This window comes from Pelecanus crispus, chromosome 9 (genome assembly GCF_030463565.1).
Source record: "Pelecanus crispus isolate bPelCri1 chromosome 9, bPelCri1.pri, whole genome shotgun sequence".
In the NCBI taxonomy this organism is placed as follows: Eukaryota; Metazoa; Chordata; class Aves; order Pelecaniformes; family Pelecanidae; genus Pelecanus; species Pelecanus crispus.
The window spans coordinates 35,476,626-35,498,188 of NC_134651.1; the positions used below are offsets into that span (position 1 = coordinate 35,476,626).

Genomic DNA, 21,563 nt, shown 5'->3' on the forward strand with positions numbered 1-21,563 from the left:
CTTATCTAAGTCCAGATGCCCTTGCACAAGCCGGATGGGGGGGCTGTTTTAAAACCAGCTGCTGAACATGTCTTGCACAGACCAAAAAGGAGCCCTAGGGAACGAAAGCCCAGAATGGAGGGCCTCCAATCGCTGCTGCTCTCCCCTGCCCTTGCCTCAGGCACCAAGCGTCCCAGTCCCTGCAGGGAGCAGCTGCTGGAGCAAGAGGAATGGAGATGGCTACGTGGATCATAGGCATGTCCCATTTTACAAGGGGCACCTTGGAAATGAAAATACAAGCACTTAGACCCTTCTTCTTAAAAGCCGAGTCAGCCTCCACACACACGTGTGCCTGCAACCTCTGGCCAAGGAGCCGTGGGCAATGCAGGCAAGAGGAAGATGCCAGCCTGCATTCCTGCTTGCTACCGGGAGCGAGATACTTGAAGCTAAATCCTCAGAGCAAAACATTTACAGGAAAAGGTTTTCCATCAATCACTTCAAACCACCTGCTTATTTAAATCAGTCCAAACTTTGTAAAAGTTATTTGAAATATTAGGCTGTTGCGAAGTTGGGCTGAAGGCAGTGTGCTGGAAGGGAAACGTGCTTTGGTGGGGTTTGTAAGGCTGCTCCTTCTCGGGTCAGCCACAGTCCAAGCCCAAATCTCCATCAGATAGCACAGGCTGGAACAACCGCCTGGGGGGATGGGGAAGTCTTGCAGAACAGGATAGAGAAGCATCCATCACCAGTGACAAAGGGTTTCTGATCCTGCCCAGGGGCAAAGAGACGGATTTAATGACCTCTCCAAATCCCTTCCACTCCGGAGATCCTATGGAAAAGCAATCCTCATCCTGCAAAACCCTTGCGAAAGGCAGCGTCCCTGGAGTATCCCAACTGGTGCCAGTGCCATCGACGGTGTAGGCATGTGCGGAAGGTTTGGGGTACTGAACAAACAACTCCTCCACTCAAAAAACACCACCCTGCAGTCACAGAACACCACACCTTCCAAATCCAAACCACTTCAACATTAACCTGAAAAACCTGTTTGAGAAAATGACAATGAAAAATTAGCACAAGCCAACACTTCACAAAGCACACAACTACACTTCTGCAGCCTGGGGCATGCAGGTGAAGCTTCCATTCGCACCCGTGTCTCATCAACCTCCAAATCCCAGGGCCTGAAGGCGCTTTCCAGGGAGGTTCAGCGCAGTGAAAGACACAGATGGGCACAAAGATAGCAAAGGGTCATTTGCTCATCCACTTCATGTTTGAGTTTTCAATATTTGCACTGTCAGGATGTTTTCCAGCACAGATAATCATTTAAACCTGAAACTTCTCAGAACAAAAGCTTACAATTAGCAATTCCCCCACCAATTAGGAAAGGAAGAAAGAAGTCCAAGCCACAATTTAAGTCTGTATAAAACAGAAAAGGAGAAAGAACTAGCTATATATGAATGTAGTTAAATGAAAAAAATAAAGAAGTCATGGTTCCTATTTCTGTACATTACACCCTTCAGATCTCAGCTCAGTAAAATATATATACACATATATCTATGAAGTTTATATTTTACATATATACACGCACACACACATACAGAGCCATATAATATGCATGAAGTGCTTTTGGTCATACGTCAGGTCTGCCTATTTGCCTACTGAAGAGTCCTGGTGGGTTGCCCAGACCTGTGATGCCAAGGGGCCGGTGGGACCCCATGAGCGGCCCACAGCACCAGCCTGCAAGCTGCGATACTGAACAAGCGAGCAGGCACATGGGAGCTTGCATTGCCCGTGCTATGGAGAAGGTTGGGGAAGCATATGGCGTGCACACCAGGTGTTGGAAGGAGGATGACCACCTCCTCCTCCTCCTCAGCAATTTTTAGGGCCTCATGCATCATGAGCCAGGTCTCCCTGGCTCGAGGGGACAAGAGGAACATGGGCGGTTTTCTCTGCTGTCAAACAAGACATGAGAATCACGCACATCCTCTGATGCAACACAGTTTCAAGGCTACAGGGTTATGCATTCAGGGCTCATCTCAGCCTCAGCCCCCAGAACCGCTGTCACTCCCCAGAGCCTCATGCCAGGGTCAGGCCTTTCACCTGGCAAGAGACCTACCAGGATGCACAAGCAGCAACTGGGAGACAACCCACCTTTCAGTCGAGTTCGCCCCATAGAGAAGGTCAAGCTGTTTCCAAAATCAGGGGGGTTGTCACACCCACCCCTCCAGCTTCTCCACATATACAAACCTCCACGTGACGTACCCCTTCTGCATCCAGTCCTGTTTCTCTCCTACTTTTACACAAAGTCTGAAATCCCTTCCCAAGGTGAGCTCTTGTTTTACTTGAGTATCACCATGATCTACGAGTGGGATCACAAGAGCCTCCTTTCACCTCCCTTCTCTGCAGAAACCACTCTGTGCCTCTAAGCTGCCTCCTTTTTTCTCCCCGCCCCTACCCATGTGAAACAAGGATGCTCCACAACCTTGCCAAGTGCGTTGGGAAGAGCCTGAAGGACATAAGAACAACTCCTGAAGAATGACTTAGTACCAGTTACCACATTAGCTGCTCTTCTGACCAACATCCCAGTGTTGTGGCCTGTCACCTAAAGGACGTGGGAAGCCCCCAACCAAACGTGCAGGACAGGAGGAGAAATATCTGCTCATCCCCAGCTCCTCAGCCCTGGGAACCAGCAGAGCTTGTGGACAGCCACAGCTCTGGCCCCTCAGGGTCACCTCACAAAAAGGGAGTCCGGGGGATCAACAGAACTCCTGCTTGTAACACAGGGGCTCTCCCCGCTCCAGGAGAGCGCCAGCTTTTTGAAGACATATTGCTCCTCTCCATACTTCAAGCAACAACTCCACCATGCTTCCAAATTCCAGCTGCCTAAGCGTTTTTTGCAGATATTTCCTCTTTCTTTGCAATCATTTGGCTAATAGGATGAGCAGGTTGGGCTCATTTATTTTGGACACTGTTCTTGGGTCATTAGCAGAAAGGCTAATCATTGCATTGGCAGAAAGTATCACTTCTGCTTCAGAGCTGGCTGCGTAGCACAGGGAGGGGGAGAGAGAGCAGGCGCTTGACAGAGCCTTTAAAAAAAAAAATACAAAAACCAAGTTACATGCCTCTAGAAGTGGAATTTTCCTCTGTTTTTTCCCCAAGGTACCCACTGCTAGGATGAAGTGGGCAGACTCCAGTGCCCGAGGCTGCCCTGCAGAGCTCGCGCTCTCTCCCACACATGTGCCACCTCCAAGGGCGTGGAGAGGGAGCGATGCTCACGGAAGCAGCATGTCCTCACCACCTCCCTTCCTGAGCTGCGGCAAGATGCCCTGGCGATGCTCAGTCCTCCAGGGAAGGATCACCTTCCTCACCCACAGGCAAAGTCATGCAGGACGTGGAGAGCCCCAAATCACAAGGCACAGGAGCGCTTTTCTGGGATGGTTTGGGGTTAGGAGAGCATTATCAGGTGTGATGCCTGTGCTCTGTTTGCAGCACTTGAGCATCAAAAGCTACCTACAGAGAGTTGTTGGAGACATTTAAAGAATAATTTGTATTCAGTGGTGAAGGCTGGAGTGCCAGTGGGGGTGCTGAACCATGAGGCATTTGCGGAGCTGAAGCCTGAATTTCCAGGAGAGAAGGCAAAGCCGAGCCCTTTCCATTTCTCTCTCAAGAGAGGAGAAAGCAGAAGCAAAAGATTAAGCCCCGTGACACAGCCATGCCAAAACACAGCAGCACTGCCAAGCAAAGCTGCTCCCCAGGCTTGGCTGCTGCAAAACCACCTCTCACCACGGGCCCCAGGAAAAAAGTTACCCTGCAAGACATCCTGCTAACGCAGAGCGCAGGGATGCAGAGCTGCTGCCCGCTGCCACCTCACAGTGCAGCAGAAGCAGCCGCTGCCTTCACCGACTGACCTGGCAAGGGCAGAAACGAGGTGCTGGGCGGGGGGAGGGACAGCTGGGCACAGCACAGGTTGTCCCCACCTCTACCAGGTACGCAGCCAGCACACCTCCTGTTCCCTTCCTCTGGCTTCATCTGGCCCCAGATATCCCTGTCACGTGTGCTGCCGGCAATGCCATGACCTTGGCCGCTCTCAGCAGCATCCTTGGGGTGAGCGCAGGCTGGGCCTCCTGCCTCCCCAGGGAGGCTTTTGGCAGCCATCCATCAGCCCTGTGCTTCCCCTCCCGCCCTCTCCAGCGCCGCAGCTGAGAACCCCAACGCGCCTGCCAAGTGAGCGCTGCAAAGCGGTTACACGGGGAGGGAGCTGGGCAGGGGGACAGGGTAGCAAAGGTTGGGAAGAGGGATGTCAGAAATTTGCCCACCCCCCCACCAGGTGCTTCAGCTTGCCTTGAGCCACACTGTGCTGAGGATCTTCCCGGTATCCCCATGGGACCATCACACTACGCTCTCCAGCCAAAGCCCCCCCAGCACCGCTGCAAAGCCAGCCGCTCGCCAGGGAGCCCGGTGACAAAAGGGGAGCTCGGGCTTGCTCTGCAGGGCGCTCTAACTAGAGAAAGGGAAGAAGAAGATTTGGGAGCTAATTTAGAGCTTGGATTTCCTAAGCCTTTTCAGACATCGAGGCTATTGGCAGGCAGCATTACAGCCCCTGCCAGTCTCAGCGGCTATACAATGTCCTTCCCTTGGCAAGGGCAGCGGTGGGGAAAAAAATAACACACAAAAAACAAGGGACATGTGATGGAGAGCTTGGCTGAAGGCTCCCTCCCCTCACCAACCTGCGTGCCAAGGAGGAAGAGCATGGGGAAAAGAAAAAAAAAAAAGTGAAAAGTGGCCATTTAAAAAGGAAAGGGTTGGGGGGGAGCCCCACATTGCTTGTTTTGCTAAGGGATATAAGGCCGAGCCGAGGGGATGGAGCTGTGGCAGGAGGCAAGCGGACGCACCCTGGGGCCAACGCTTTGCTTGGCGGGCCAGGACAAAGCCATCGCCCTTCCTGCGTCCTGCAGCCAGCACAGGGAAAGCAGGAGGACGCAACCACGTTTTGCACAGCCGCTGTGCACCCCACACTGCTATATGGAGCCCCCAAAAACAACACCAGGGTCTCCCGGGGGGGGCATCGCACCCACCCCAGCGAGCCTGCAGAGATGAGCACTGCAGGATGCACAGCTCTGCTGACAGGCTTGAGTGCACGGGGGAGAAAGAGAGGGATTTTGCCTCGAAATTTCATGACCCAAAAAGGTGGGGTGGCTGGCAGAGAGGCTGCAAGCCTTCTCTCTCCTCCCTCGCACACACAGCAGTCCCCGCGGAGGTGACTGCTCTGCTGAGGATGCTGCAGCAGGAAGGGGCTTGCCAGCACCCAGAGGGTGCAGAGGGTGAAGCCCTTTGGAGCACCACAGCTGGGAGCGGCAGCTTCCCAGGGAAGGACAGGATGAGTCTGTTCTTTAATTTCCCCCCTGCAAGCGAGAAGAAAGGAAGGAGACTGATCAGGACAGCAAGGAGACAACCCCAGCCATCCACCCCAGGAACAACCCGAGTGCACCACAAGCACACAGACACCCCGTCCGGGTGACAGCTCTGCCCCCCGCTGCAGGGGGGCACCCGCTATTAAACAGGGTGTGTTTACCTGAGGAGGGACATATAACCCCCCCCACCCCCCGCAGCAGAACAGGCAATGGGAGCGCACCCCAGCATGGAAAGGGAGCATGGCAAGATACTGCAGACACCCAGATGACAGGCAAGGCATGGTCAGGTGAAGCGTGATCTCTTTAAAACAGTGGTTGGCAAAGAGATAAACAGCACATGACTTAATCATTAAAGCTGCTCTTCCCATTGTCATGCTTCACGTTGGCAAGCCGAGCACCATGCACCTCTACAGGTTCAGCTACCCCATGCAACAGTGCCCCGGGGTGCGTCCGCTTGCCTCCTGGAAAGCTCGAGCTGGCCCTGGGAGCAGAGCAGCCTGCTCACACGTACATGGTACATGGTGCTCTCTCCACAGAGATCTTATCAGTTACAAAAGCCAGGATCTTGGTATTACAGTGGCCTGTGGAGCACAAGTGGCCCAAAGCCAACGTGGGTCATCTCCACCCAGGACTACCTCCTGCCATGCAGCACCAGCCATGAAGCCAGGGTCAGTCAGAGTGCACACAGGGACATGCACCCTTCAAGGGGCTGCAGCTGCCAAGGTCAACGTTTTACCCCAACCCATCTCAGCTGGGGAAGGGCACTTCCACACGCCTGGGAAGAGCTCATCCTCAGACCCCCGCAGGGAAGGCTCTGCCTGGCAGTGCTGTGGGGTGCTGGGGCTGGCAGCTGGGGAGGGGTACAAGGTCCAGGGTCGGGTATATAGGGACTGTGGTAGCCAAATGCAAAGCAGTCAGTATCCTAAGGTAGGAGCAGCTTGGTTGAAAAATCTGTCCGCATCTGTGTCCCTGCCTAACCCCAGCCTCAGCTGTCCCTAGAGACCACACGCAGACTGCTGAAATGCTCTGCAAACCCCCACCTCCCTGCTGTAGGGGGGGGCAGGGGAAACACGAGCCAGTGAACAGCCCAGCTAATTCCTGCCTCCCAGGGAGCACAGGGTTGAGGGGCGAGAAGAATCAGGTCACTTCACTCCTCTGATTTGGCAAGGTTATTCCCCCAATTCCCAGGACAAAGTAGGAGCTACTAGAACAACCTGGCCGACTCCTCCTCCTCCCCTTGGCCTCCAGACAAGGGGAGGATGAGCTGGGCTGCATGGCAGAGGTGGTTCAAGTACACAAAGGGGGAGAAGAGAATTGAAAATGGCTCCAGGCTACAGTTGCTGTTGAAGCATTCATCCCAGCACAAGCCACAAGTGTCCTCGGTGGATCTGGGAAAGGGTGGCCCCAAAGCAGTAGAGGATGTCTTGAGACAAGGTCAAGGTAGCCCTCAAAGAGGGAGCTAAGATCTGTCAGCCCAACCAGCATCACCAGGTAACTGATTCTCAAGATGCTTGGTGTGGAACAGGACCAGCGACAAGCTGGCTGTGTCACCCCAGGCTTGGGGAGCTGCAGGCAGCAACAGCCCTTTCTCACAGGGCACGTAAGGTGAGCAGAAGAGCTTTCACTGGCAGCTTATTCTCTTCCCCAACCAGGGAGGGCACAGCCACATCAACATCCCTTCCCGTAACCTCAGCCTAAGGGCACAAACCTTACTTGATAACTGGATCCTCAGCCAGGCAGCCAAGAAGCATCTCGCAGCTTGTTAGCTGGATGCTGTGGGGCGAGAGGAATCTTTGGCAGTAATTCAAGCGGTAGGTCGACTTACCTGGAGCTGTTGTCTCATTTCTGTTTGTTTTTATGAGTCTTGCAGCGATCGCTGCTTTTGTTTGCAGTTTGTAAATGAGCCTCTTCCTTACCTAACCCTGCACCACAGATGGCTGGCAGCACACCACTCCATCCCCACCACACTCTCCGAAACCAGCCGCCCCAGTATTCATCCCCCATCATCTCCCAACCGCGTGAGGCTGCACACAGCTGAAGGACCATTTTCCAAGGGGGTTGCAGATGTGCCTGAACCCGCAGAGTCCTGAGAGAGCATGTGGGACAGTGTCTAAACAGCTATGCATACCAAGCCCCCAGCACAAAGAAGGGTGGTGGGAGAAGTGGCTGCCCTGCCCTCACCATCCTCAAGGTCCCAGCCATCCCAAGGATGCAGTGTGGGATCAGGTCCCCGGTACCCCGCTCTGCTGCCACACCACAGAGGCCTCACCTGCCTTGCCGAGCCACATCCTGGCACGTGAGTGGGTCAGCAAGTTCAAATCATTAATTTCTGCGGCAGAGGGAGCCTGACAAGCCCAGAGCTGGCATGAATAATGATGGATCTCCAGGAGAGGCCAGCAAAACCTGTAGCTTAATCATAGCTAGAGACTCCCTTTGGGGCATCAACCAGCGCCCTCCATCCAGTTGTTCACCCCATTGCAATTTCACGCTGCTGACAGCTGCCATGCTGCTGCCGCTCATAGCACCCAGACGGGGCTGCCCATCCCTTTACTTCTGCTTTATCAAACCCACCCTGCAACCCAGCCCTCTGCGGAATGATGCTCCAACGTTTGCAAAACAACTGGTAAATTCAATCTGAGGCTGCTCTCTGCTCCCCCTGCAATCGCTGCCATCACCACCCTGGCTTCACCCTGAGTCTCATGAGTTTGGTGCAATGAGGAAAAGCATGCCCAGGACAGCAGGAGAGCTCAAGCTTGCCTAAGGGGTGTCTGGTGATGAGTTCATAGCCAGATGTGCCTCTGTGAAGGGAAACAGAGATACCTGACATTGCTAAAGCATCAGCCAGCCTTGCTGCCATCCTCCTGCAGGCAGGTTTCTTGCCTCCTGTTCCAAAAAGGTGGGGGGGAAGAGTGGGCTCCTCTGTCCTGAGGAGCTAGAAAGAAGGAAGCTAGAAGGGAAAACAACCAGTTTCCCTGTTGGATAAAGAGCAACACAAACAATAAAGTGCCAAACCCCTGAAACCCAAGCTTTTCCCAGCAGAGCTGAGGCTGATGCTCCCGCTCACTCCACCTCCAGCCACTGCCATAACAAATCCAGCCTGGCCCAGCCCCAGGGAGCTCCCATCCAGGGCAAAGCCCAGCCAGTCCAAACAGCTCCCTTCAAATATAATTATTTTCCTGCAGTTTTAGATAATTGGATTTTAAAAATAAGCACAATTACATTTTTTCCCCCCTTTTCCTTTGCTGCACATCGTGAACGCAAGGCTGCTGCTCAGAGCTGGCGGAGACCTTTTGAAGGCTGAAACGGAGCTTGCTCCCTCTTGTCCAGGGGGTGGAGGTGGGAGGGAGGAGGCGGTTTGGGAGCAGTGACAGGTAAAAATAACCACACTTGGCCTGATGTTGCTCCCAATTAAGCCAGCGGGAATTTTGCCCAACTTCCTACAGCAGCAAGATCCAGACACGCACATAAAAAAAAAAAAAAAAAAATCTTTTCCTATATTAGCAACCTTATGATGATCACCAAAGATCACATATGCGTGAGCTTCTTCCCCCTCTTTCACACCAGCAGGTATTTGAGCATCCCCTTCACCAGGGCCGGGTGCTGCAGAGGCTGCAGAAACTTGGTGGGCAATCATCAGACCCACATCGCCATCCCTCATGGCACCGCGTCTCCTCTGGTTTAGGCACAGTTACTCCACGAAGAGCTTGGCAAGTCTTTCAAGGAATGGTTTATCTGCTCAGACAGTTTCACATCAGCTGAAACTAAAGCGTAAGTGGTTTTGGGGAGGATATGGGAAGTGTGGAAGAGTAGAAACATTTCATTCTGACACTTTCCTGAACAAAAAGCGCTCTGCCTTTTCACAGTGTAACATTGCCTTGTGAAACAAAGTCCAATTTATTTTTAAATGGAAAAAAAAAAAAAAACCCAAACTGAAAGCAAACATCGAATTTCTGGGGACAAATACGATATTGCATTTCATCCTGTCATTAACACTTACTCCCAACTTCACGATTTGCCAACCAAATGAAAATTCAGTCTCTTGTAGTGCTGTAATGCAAAATCTTTCACAACCAGCTTTAAGCTATTCTGCATCGGGTTTGTCACAGTTCACCTTTACACAAGCCAACACCCAATACCGACATTTTAACCGATGCAAACATTTCTAACTTGCATTCAAACAAGAATAACTACTGAGAGAAGGGAGATAACACAAGGTTTGAAGCAAAAAGTAAGACATTTCACTCCTAGTCTGAAGAACAGCCCAGCCGTTAAGCCCACAGGCTCTTTGTTGCAGCTGAAACAGAAAAAGCAAACCACAGGGCGAGGAGCATCACCCAGCTACCTGTGTCCCCAGGGTCAGAGCCCGTGTTGTACCGACAAAAGCCAGAGACAACGTGCAAGCCCCTGCCACTCCTGCAGGGAGATAAGGAGCGTGCCAGGTGTCCCCCAGCACGGAGCACAGCCTCGCCGGGAAGGCAGCAGAGAGAACAGCACCCTGCCAGCATCCCCGTCACCCAGCCAAGGAGCACCCTGAGGCAGGCACTGCAAGATCTGCAGCCCTGCCAAAGCACTCTCCATCACAAGCAATTACCTTGGAGCCAAGGGCCAGCCACCCCCAGGCACCACCGCACCTCCCAGAGAACTCGGCATCCACCAGAGTCTTCCTGGATTAAAGTTTCATGACAATTTTAACACCATATGTAGTTTTGAGCCTGGCAATTTAAAGCAATTAGATCTAGGCTGGTAGCTGCAAAGCATTTCTGTGTTTATGTCAATGTTTCAAAGGTACCGATCAAACGCTCCTGGCACTTTACACACAGGATCAGCATGGGGCTCCTGCATGGAAATGGTCTCTCCAGGAGCCCTGCAGCTCAGCAAGACCCGCAGCACCAGAATACCCGACCTGCGCAGGACAGGGATGCTCCCTCCCTTCCAACCGCTCTGCAAACCAGGAGCCAAGGCAGAGCTACCCCACCAAAGCCTGGCTTTTCCATCTGCTTCGCCCAGGCTGGAGAAAAAGCACCAAGAAAAGGTCAAGCTACCAGCTACGCCCTGCAGCACTGTAGATGCACAAGTATTTCTCCCAGACAGATGGTGGGAAGGGGAAGAGTGAGGAGGAGGAAGGAAGGAAACGAGTTCAAGACAAGAATCTGAAATCGGCAAACTCCCTGCACAGCCCAGCACACCGTGCGATAAAAATACATGGCTTGCTGTCACCAGCAGCGTGGAGGGACCCGCCACGGGGGCGAAGGCAGACGCGCATGACGCCTTGCTGCGTGTCCCACCTTGAGCCATGAGCCAACGCTGCTCCAGTGCTCGTCACCCCATTTCCAAAACCTTCCTTTTGTGGTTTTTCTCCAACTCCTCACCACTTCAGCATCCCCCTTCCAGCTCTAGCACCCCCCGACTATACCAGCCACCTTTCCAACGTAAGCTCTTGCTTTTTCCCCTCCATCCTCTTTTCTCAGCATGTCAAGGTTTGGAATTTTCTAAGGCTGCAGATCCCTCCCACACATTTGATGCCATCTGCAAAAAGCAAACCCCTCCCTAAAGCTTCCTATGGCTGCTTCTCCCCCCCCAGTACCAACTTTGATTGCTCTGGGGATGACACAAGAAAGTTAGTTTGCTGCTCAGTTCGGATGAACTAGGAGTATTTATTCAGCCTTGCTTTATCAGAGATGCAAACCAAGCACTCCAGTTACATGTTTTACATATTTTAACACCGGGGGGGGGGGGGGTGGGGGGTGGAAATCTGCTAGATAGAAAGCTATGAAGTGTCTAATGTATTCACAGTAGCTAAGGTAGAAAACAGAGAGAGATTAGTGAAAAATTATTAACATAACAGGTGTCATTGTCACAGAAGTGACACTTTAAAGACAAATCCCCCCAAAATGAATTCCCTAAATACAAGAGCACATCGTTAGCTACATTTAGTCCCTGGTTTATACCATCTCTGCAAAGGAGGAGGAGAGCAGAGAAGAGGGGGAGGGTGAATGAAAGAGGTTGCTTCTCCCAGCCTACAAAAAGTTGGTTAATGGCACATTATGGAAATGAAACTTGAAGCCAAAGAACGTCCTGATCCCAAGAAAGAGCAGACGCCACCAACAGCGTCGGGGCAAGAGGACCAGGAGGTTTGCTTCTAGCTTCGCCCACCAGCAACCCCTCCCTGCACCAGTCCAAATGCACATGTGTGACTTTATTACCATCTCCAAGGTGCTCCAGACAGCACAGGGCAGGTAAAGGTTATTAGGGTGAAGTTCAGCTTCCAGCTGTGCTGAGCTCCAATCCCCAAATCAACAGAATCTGCAAGCACTCAGCCCCACTGCCTTGGGCCACTAGACCCAGCAAAGGTCCCACCAGCCCCTTTGGCCACCCCAAAGCAGCTCAGGGAAGAGAACAGGGCCACCTTCAGCAGACCAGGGAGGACTGCTGATGGGACACTGCTCCGGGCAAGGTGCTAACAGCTTGGTCTGTCATCAGCACAGAGCCTGCAGCTCCCATCCGCCGCCCAGGGATTTGGGGATGCCCGATCCATCTGCACGTTGAGATGGGCACCTCCTTTTCCTCTCCCCGCATGTGAAGAGCGGGGATGCGATTCTTACACAGGGACACGCTGAACTCAACTCCTGGGGTTTTAGGGCTTTTCTTTTTGGTTTTGTTTTTTTATTGAAAACAGCTCATTGGAGATCAATTTATCTTTTTAATACCTTTCAGATAAGGAAATCTGCTGCAGCAGCAACTTTCTCCTTACCGTAATTAATTCCTAAACATATCACAAGCTGGAAGTGCATGTTTTATGAATCTGGTTGACCTCCTGGTGCAGAAATGATGACACAGATGTTGTGCCTTCTTCACTACCTCATTACTCATGTTACACCATTTTTTGTTCCTCAACTGAGCTGGCTGACAGGAACTCCAATGCTGCCATCAGCAAGACACACTGCAAGGAGCCAGAGTAAGGCTCAAGCAACATTTTGCATCCACTGGAGCACCGGGCTCCACTGGAGTGGCCAGCCATCCCGCAGGACACACCGTCATGCAAACTGCAAGCACACAGTCACTAGGGAAGTAAATCCATGGATGTGGATGTGTCTGAAGCCCACAGGACCTGGAGCGATCCCTCAGAGAGCTGTTTGCTGGGGAGGATGGGAATTGCCCCAGCTCTACAAAGGGTTTTAGCCTCCTCTCCCCTCCCGTGCACACTGGGATAAGCCCAATTGCACTAGTATGACATTAGATCCATCTATGGGAAGAAGAATAACCCCTGCCAGCACATACAGATAGAAAGGCAATTGGGCTTGTGCGGCTGTTTGGAGAAGACCTCACCATCCTGTCCAACACAGCGAATGGATGCTGTGTTCAGGGCAGCCGAGGCACCGAGGGGCTCGTCCTGCTGGGGTATGGCTGTCATTGCACCCCAACAATTGTGCAGGATAAGCATGATGCCACCCACACACGACACTTTGTGCAGCCAAGCTGAAAGCTGAGAGCCTAATGAGACGCAGGCTCCCCAAGGAAACACGGGCAGCAGAGCATGGATGGAGGGAGAGTTGCGATATGGGTCACAGATAACGGCAAAAAAGAAAAAAAAGTCACATCACTGGATGATGGCAGCTTCAGAAAGGAGACAGCAGCAGCTCCTAAAACCTCACTTGCTCTTGGATATTCCTGCAGTGCTTAAGAAACTAGAGAGCTGCCCGAGCCCGAGGCAGCCATGAGAAACCGTGCTCACCAGGACCCACCTGCGCAGTGCATCGGGCCCACAGGACCCCTCCCCGGCTCCACTCCAGAGCAGGATGCTTAATCAGAGCAAAGTGTTTAAGAGCACACTTTATACCCGTCTCAGAGGCTGACGGAGCACAGCACCAATGGCTGATCATTAGGGAAACATCAGGATGCATAAGAACAAGAAGAAAAAAAGGAAACTCATATAAATGAGAGCTGAAAAAAATCTGCTGGGAGACCTAGAAACCAACAGCTAACTTGTCTACTGCCAGTAACAGTCAGGAGAAAGTAGGCATTAAAAATAAAAAATAATAATATAAAAAAAAAAAAAAGCAGCCTGATGAGGTCTGGTCACCTTTTATGCCAGACACTGAAACGCTCCCTTGCAGGAAAACAGTACAAGATGAAACAAGGCTTTTGCTTGTTACCGTTCTCAAAAAAGCCCACCTTATTTCTGCTGGAGATGGAGCAGAGGCAACACATAGCTCGTTTACACACCCGCACAGCACGCAGGCACGGTCCCAGCTCTGATCTCCCACAGCCAGGGCTTTTACCAGCACCATTCACACAGGCTCAAAGGAGGAAAACCCATCCCTTTGCCAGCAGGATGGGATGCGGCTTTGCATCCTCTTCCCAAACCTGCATCCTGGGCACCTGCAGGGCCAGGAGGAGCCACCGGGTGCAATGGCCCTACCGAAGGTCTGCGAGGTGGGTCAATGCAGAGATAAAACATGCCTGTCCTACCCATCCCCACCCCTCCACCTCCCCAGAGCCCAGCAAATAAACCCCCGTTGACGGTGAATGCTGCTGGACATGGCCCCGGGTCTGAATTTACCACGACGCAGAGCGATAATCAAACAGAGACACAAGATGGTGGGGAACAACAAAAAAATAAATTTCTCTTATGTTTTGTTAAATTCAGCAATTTACAAGGCTGGAATAATTAGTGGTTTAAAATGTTTTGACACAAGCAGCCCCAATAATCATGATAAATCATATCAGGCATATGCCCAGATCCTTGAAGTGACAGATGACAAACAGAGCAGTGACAAGACGCTCCATCACGCGGGGAATCATTGAGTTAATGGAAGAATTATTGCTTCTGAAATCCACTCCAGTCCTATTGTGGGGAACATTCCAATTTATCAAAGCCAAATGAACATTAATTGCTGCAGCCTGGTAAGTTTTCGAGCTGCTGTGACCTTCATTGAATTTTAATCCAAAACAGATAAGATTTACTTCCACACAAGAGGAAACAACACAATTAAACCCAAATGACAGCTAAGATTATGGGGAAAACACACAACAGGCGTAATGACAAAAATATTGATTCCTTTCTACTTGACACTGTGCAAAAAAAAAAGTAAATAAATAAAATCTAACATTTGCATAGTTTTTTTCCCCCCTTCCTCCCTTCTCTTCATTTGGGAGACAAATTTCAGATGCTCAAGCCAAGAGGAAAGGGGTGGCAGACAGTAATGGAGACCGAATTCCCTTTAACTGCAGTAATTAATGTTATGTCTCATTGGGGAGAGATTAAGAAAAAACAGTGAGGAAAGGAGGAAAAAAAAATAGAAATCTAGTATTATTTTGCTATCAAAGATGCCCTTGAGCTTAGGAAGGGAGGTGTGAAGAGGGTCATGGTCAGCCAGTGCCCATGGCTTTTGCAGGGGCAGATGGCGGCCCCAGGGACATGGGTTCATGGACACTGGTGGCCCCTTTCCTGCTGCACTGGAAGCAAACCCACCCCAAAACAGAAAGCCACAAGTCAACAGCCAAAATCACCGGAAGAAGGAACAAACCCAGGATTTACACCCCCCAGAGCCCCCATGCAGCACAGAGGAGGCCTTGACTTTAGAGGCAGAGCTGGAGCAACCAGCCAAGTCAAAAACATCCACACAAACCTGAAAGAACGTTCCCGTCAGAGGGAGCTCAGCTTCAAGATGTCTCGCTGTCCAATACAGCTTTGCCGGAGTACTCCCTATGCAGGGGATTAGCAAGATCCCCCAGGCAAACCTTCCCCGATTTTCTATAACTCAGCTGGAGGATGAGGAGACAGGTAAAAGTGTTACAGCCACTTAAAGGAGATGGAAGGAAGCACTTTCCCATGTCTCCTCCTGTCCCCCATAGCGAGATGCTGGGCGGATGATGAACGGGGCACGCAGACGCTAAATGCCAAGGCAGCACTGGGATGGGCTGAAACTCCTCCTGCGTAGCAGGAACAGTGGTTTAGTCCATATAGAGCACGCAGGAGACATCAGGCTTTATGGTAGGAAGCAGAAGGAAAAGTATGTGAGAAGCTGGAAAGGAGGACACAGGGATGTCCAGCTGCATCTCGAGGCAGGAGAAGGGATATGGACACGGCGGGTGCGGGGGAGGACAGGAGCGGGTACCACACAGACCCCTGCGCTGGGATCCAGCGGCTGCCGAGCACGGCACGGCCAGGGAACCCCACTGCCGGGGAGGCAGGAGGGCTCAAGTGATGAGGGCTCTCTGGGATGGGACTTAGCTGGGGTGAGGGAGGAAAGTAACGGCATGGGAAAGCAGCCTGAACAGAGCCTGGGGACTCGGATGAAATATTTCACCCAAGAAACAAAGACTTTTGCCCCATTTTACTTTAGCTACAGAACTCCATGTGGTCTTGAAGGGGAAAAAAACCAACACAACACACATTTTTGTTCTGCTAGTAACTCAAAGCTTGGCTTGGGTTCACTCAAAAAGTTAATCGATCTTCTAAAAAAACTGGGCAAAGTTTCAAGTCTGTGCTGCAATCCTGACCCAGGGAAGAAACACCCAGGGCTTCTGCCTCCCCAGGGACACGCATGCAACCCAGACCATGTCCCAGATCTACATGCCTGCCTGGGACCTCGACTCCCGTTGCGAGGAGTATCAGGATTTATAAAGAAAGTAGATACGGCTCGTTCTGTGCAGCAGGAACTCTCCTGACTTCCCCTTGCTTTTGCAGAAGGGCAGGAAAGGCTCAGGGCACGAGTTAACTCTCACAACAAAGCCACTGATGCTCCCATGCTATCGGCTTCAGTGAGATGTGGCAGAGCATATCTTCACTGGCTAACCCAGGATTAGAGTGCAAAAACATTTCTTCTGTAATATGCACGGCAATGCCTTCAGCTCCAGCCCACCAGCATTGCTGCTCCTGCGCTCCAAGGCACAGCAAATGAAGGCTCTGGGCAGGAATTTCTCAAAGAAACTTGTTTTTCTCTCCAAAGCATCAATTCATTACAATCATCATGTTGGTTTTTTTAGAAAGATCAGCTTCAGCAAGGTCTGAAGAGCAGGACTGAATCCGTCCCTACTAAAGAAAATCTGCATTTCAAGCAATTTCAGTAATCGCCAGGCCCCAGAGCCACTGTCACAGGCCTCTCCTCCATGGCTCAGGTTTGCCTACAATAGCCAAGCAATCCCACACTCAAACCAGGGATCGAGCTTTTCACACCCCAGACCTGGGTTTAGCCATCTTCATTCTTTGCGCTCTCTCACTTATTTTTTCAGGCTCATTTTCTAAGTATACCAATTTTACCTTGTTCCCCTCCAAAACTCCATCACACTGGACATAAGAAACGTTCCCTACCCAACCCAGTAAGCTGCAGTCCCCAATTCCCCTCCCTTCTGCCATCCTGCTATCATACTGCCTCTTATCTTGTCCAACAGCCTTAATGCAAAGCCTCTCTCTGTGCTCACACGCGCTCAGTGCCCCATCTAAAGCCCCACTGACAAGGACTGAGACACTCTAAAAAAACAGATTTAAGTTGTAAAAGCCAAATAGCCACTTGTTCAAATGGGGAAAAAAAGGCTTCGCGCAGCCATTGCCTCTGCTCCTCCTTCCAAAACAAGGAATGGAAGGCTGGAGGCAATGCATGGGTTCAGAGATACAAATAGATGCACTTTTTTGCAGAGGGTTGCTGCAATGGGATCCCCAATCCTGTAAAAGACTCTCTTTGGGCAAACAGATGACATGCATATACACAGGATCTACAAGCCTAACTTCTTTTTTTCTTTTATTGACAGGATAGTTTATCCCTATGGGAGTTAAGGGACAATACATTTAGTACCATTTTACAGATGGAGCTCTAAAGCACAGAGGAATGATGGACCAGATCCAAATACACAGGCAACCACCTCATAAGATACTGAAATAAGCATTTTAAAAGGCAACAGAGGACATACACGATCTGTTAATAAAAGGACACATAAACACCTGAGATGGAGATATTCAAAGCATCTGGATCATCTTTTTACTTTTAGGTCATGCTCGTCCTTCGCAAGAGAAGGATCATGCTACAGCCCATATTCACTTGACAGGTAAAATTCAGTTTCAGAAAGAAATGACCAAGCCCAAAATCTTGCCTTTGCACATGCCCAAATGCAAGACCAAGGAGAAATACTCACTAACACACCTTGCCAGTTGCCAGCAGAGGCAGGAGGAACCATAAGCTTCCTTGTCACCCTCCCAACAGCTTCTTCCCTATGGTCTGTTGGTTTTATTTCATTTTCTTAAAAGAACAATCACTCTTTTTTTTTTTTTCCTGGCCCATTCAAACACATCTCTCCCTCTCCGAAGGCCCAACCAAGACATTTGCAAACCAGACACACCACCCTGCTCCTTATCACCACCCTCCCACCATGATCTGGCTGCCAGCCACCATCCCCTCCCAGAGGGTCCTCTGTCCCCTGTGATGCCACTGGCAGCTTTGACTCACCATGACTGAGATATGAAGAATGTGCATCTGCTCCTCCACTATCTCCGAAGGCTCCTGGAGGCTCGGAGGGGTGGCCCGGGAGAGCTGCTCGGCACTGCTCATGGAGACGTGGAAGTACAGGGTGCCATTCTCCAGCCACTGCTGCTTCCAGTGCACCAGCGAAATGTCAGCCACGGTCCCCGACATCTCTGCAGGGACAAAACACACAACCGAGGATCAGTCTTCTCCATGATACTAAAAAGTGGTATTCTTAGCCATCCTGGAAATCAGGACTTTTGAGTCCTACCCCCTAGTACTGCTTCTGATCTACAGGATGAGCTTGAGCATTGTTTTTTGGCCTCTGTCTGCTATTTCCCCCATACGTGAACAGTAAGAGTTGTCTTCCTTAATAAAAAGCAAGGGGCTACAAAGTGCCTTGGGATTTCTACACTAGGAAGGCAACAACAGTAAATAACATGTTGCACAAGGTGCCTTTAACCTCCTGTAGCTCTCCCAGCAAAAAGCCTGGAAGAAGCTCCTAGAGATCAGTAGCCAAGCCCAAGGGAGGTTTGCTGCCTGGCACAGGGCGGAAGGAGGACACTTGGTGCCAAGCAAGCCAAAATGCGGACATCGGTACATACTCTCCTGGCATTTACAAAAAAAATCTTCTTCCAGGTTGTGAGGCAGCACTACAGGTATATTTAACAGGGACATTCCCAGCACAGACTAATGAGCACCAGAAAGAAGAGATAACCACCAGGCTTGACAAATATCTGTCGACCTTGGGATTGCACATCTGTCGGTCTTCTCCTGCAGCCTTCTGTTAGTTTTACATCCCACCCAATCCTGAATTACAGCATAAGCACCCCGGGAGCCAGGATTACAGCATCCCAGCACACACATCCACTGCGGCAGCTTCCCCTGACTTAGGGCACCACACCTGACTAATTAGGGGCTTGGACAATCCAGGTACCATGTAAGCAAAAGCCAGCCCCGGATCCGCAGTCTCCAGCACAGCCAGAGCCAGCAGCTCCAAGCCTCAGCTACAGCTCCTACCTTGGCCAGGCAGCAGCAGACACAGGCATGAGTGCTGACAGCTCCACAGCTGCCCATCAAGTTTTAAACGGAAAAACGGCAAAGAACTGATTTGGCAGTTTGGCAGCCGAATCAAAACCGAAAAAAAATACTAGCTCAAAATGAGCCAAAATATTTCTCCTTCCACCACCTCTTTTTTTGTGTTTGTTTTTCCATTTGCAATATAAGCAATGGGAAGCAAGTCAGGTCCTCTTAGTCACTGGGCCCACAGCTTCGGCAATCACCTGCTTTGTGGGAGACTCAAATTTAATTCCCTCCTGTTTGGGAAGAGCGACCGGCTATAACGGGCCATGACCTGCAGTCTGCATGGTGTGTCTGCTCCAGAAAGGCCAACAGCACAAGTTCAGGTTCCCCTGGCACAATGGTGGGAACAGCAACAACAAGGTCCTTGGCCACAGAGGGTCAGCGGGGAGGACAAGGCTTGTTGCCCTGCAGACAAAGAGGACAGGGAACAGTGGTGGCATTTTGCATTTCATTTTCCTGAACCCAGCTGGGCAAAAGCACATCCAGTTACAGCTCCCAGTGGAGACAAAGGAAGGAACAGCCCAGCTGAGACTGTCCTGAGGAGTTACCCACAACTTTCAGGACAAGATGCTTCAAGATACTTGGCTGCCGACTCATGAGCAGCCACGCAGGCTACAAGACCAGGCACTTTCACTTCTACACACCCACGTCCCAACCCAGCAAAAACCCCTCTTGATCCTTCAGGACCAATTTTTCTTACCCCTGAAATCAATACATTTTCCAGCAGCAAGCTCCCGGCTTTCCACCATGGATGAAAATGGAGCCAACCACCCCCTGCTCACAGAGAAATCCTCATCACATCCCTGGTCCTGCAGGATCCCCCCCTTGCTGCACAGCCCAGCTGAGGGCAGGGACAAGGTTACCCTATTACTGCCAACTCCCTGATTCAGCACCTCACTAATTACACTACTGACATACCTGAGCCGGCTGCACTGTCACCTGAATCTAATCGGAAGGCTGTGCTCATTATCTCTGCCTCCCGAGCACAGTACCGGTCGTTATCCCCAATCTCTATGCACATCTGAGCACTCAAAGGAGAAAAACTAAACAGCTCCTGACCATGCATGGGATCCATCAAGAGCCCACACTTGCACTTTGGAGGGGACGCGTGAACTCCCTGTCATATCTTTGTCATTGCAATGAGATCGTTCCTAACAAACCCTTCCCTCCTTTAATACAAATAGCTGTTTGCTGGAGCAAATCAGTAGCAAGAGGTGTTGCTTACACTCTTTACCCTGTAAATCAAGCCAGCCCTGTGTCTCACACTACAGGATAGCAGCCTGCGCAACACCTGGGAATCTAATGAAATGAGTCTTGTGTCTCTCGCCTCCAAAGAGGCTAAAGCAGATGGTTTCTTATAGTGGTAAAAGAACGAACAAAATGAGAGAAATATCAGGGCTGCTTAATTGCAGTTGTTTTCCTAGCAATACTTCAAAGGTCTGTACTGAAAAGCATCTCCTCCTCTAATTAAAATTGCAACAAATATTACGTTTAGGACTAAAAGCAGTAACTCAGCTTTGGGACAGGTATCACAACCTCTTCTACAGAGGCAAACAGGCCATGGGACAGCACAGAAGCATCAAAAGACAGGACTCTGGTTATGCAAAGCCATCTTAATTCTGTTCAGAGGGACAGTCACCCATAGGAGAGGATGATTTAGTACTACACACTCATCACACGCACATCCCTGCAGCAGACCTTTCCAAAATAGCTCAGGAAAGGAGGTCATGTCGCCCAGACCACAGCACAGACCTGATGTGGGCGCCACCAGAACCCCACTGCTATAGTTTCCAAAGGCTGTATCACATTAAGGAAGCAGGGGGAAAAAACCTCCAGGGTCAATCTTTGTCCAGATATTTCCCCTTGCACGCACATTTTTGCATGGAATGTTTAAAAGGATCACAGAGAACATTTCTAGGGAGTTCTGAGATATAGGCAATTTTTTGGATTTTAGCCTAGACTGAAGATAAGCCTGTTTCATTTTCAAAAGGTCTCTTCCAAAAGTAGAAGCTTCAATTTAACATTCATTTCACAATTTTATGCAAACCCAGCAGCGAGGCAATTTCTGACGAAAGTTGACTTGCCAAGCCTGGGTACCATTTACCATACATTTATAAATACCTGTATGCTCTTCACCCCTGCAGCCCGTGTTGCAGGAAACCTGGCCATTACTACTCCCAGCACTGCCAGGACATCACAAGCCTTCAATCAGATTCGCTGCTCACAAAAAAAGAAAAGCCTTTTCAAGCCCTGTTAGCTGCTGAACCCTTCAATATCCAAACGCAGGGAAGTTTCTTGGCCTCATATACTTGACATGAATATTACACTGCCTGTGTTTCACTGGACACGCATTGTCACTCCACTATCTACGTGGTAGTTACAGCAGCGATAGCCCGTCCATCAGAAAGGATGCAATAGTCTGCAGCAAGATTGCCTGTTATCAGAGCTTTCAAATGCTTTTGGAACAAATTAAGGGCATTCCTGCACCAAAACAGAATGAGATACAGTTAAGGTTTTAAATGGGCAGCATGGAAAAGCACTTGTAGTCTATAGCTATTTAAAATCTCAGCATCTAGCAGACGGGGAGTTTTCAGCCAGGGTTCAAACACAGCTTCACAGGTAAAACACCAAGTAAAAC

At 50.6% G+C, this 21,563-nt stretch overlaps 1 protein-coding gene across 1 annotated transcript in view; it reads right to left on the minus strand.

The window, feature by feature from the left end:
* Positions 1-21,563, minus strand: part of ASTN2 (astrotactin 2) — a 363,040-nt gene that overhangs the window by 286,866 nt on the left and 54,611 nt on the right. Inside the window, 1 exon segment of the mRNA XM_075716105.1 lies at positions 17,828-18,015. Within this exon segment, the coding sequence (XP_075572220.1) occupies positions 17,828-18,015 (188 nt within the window).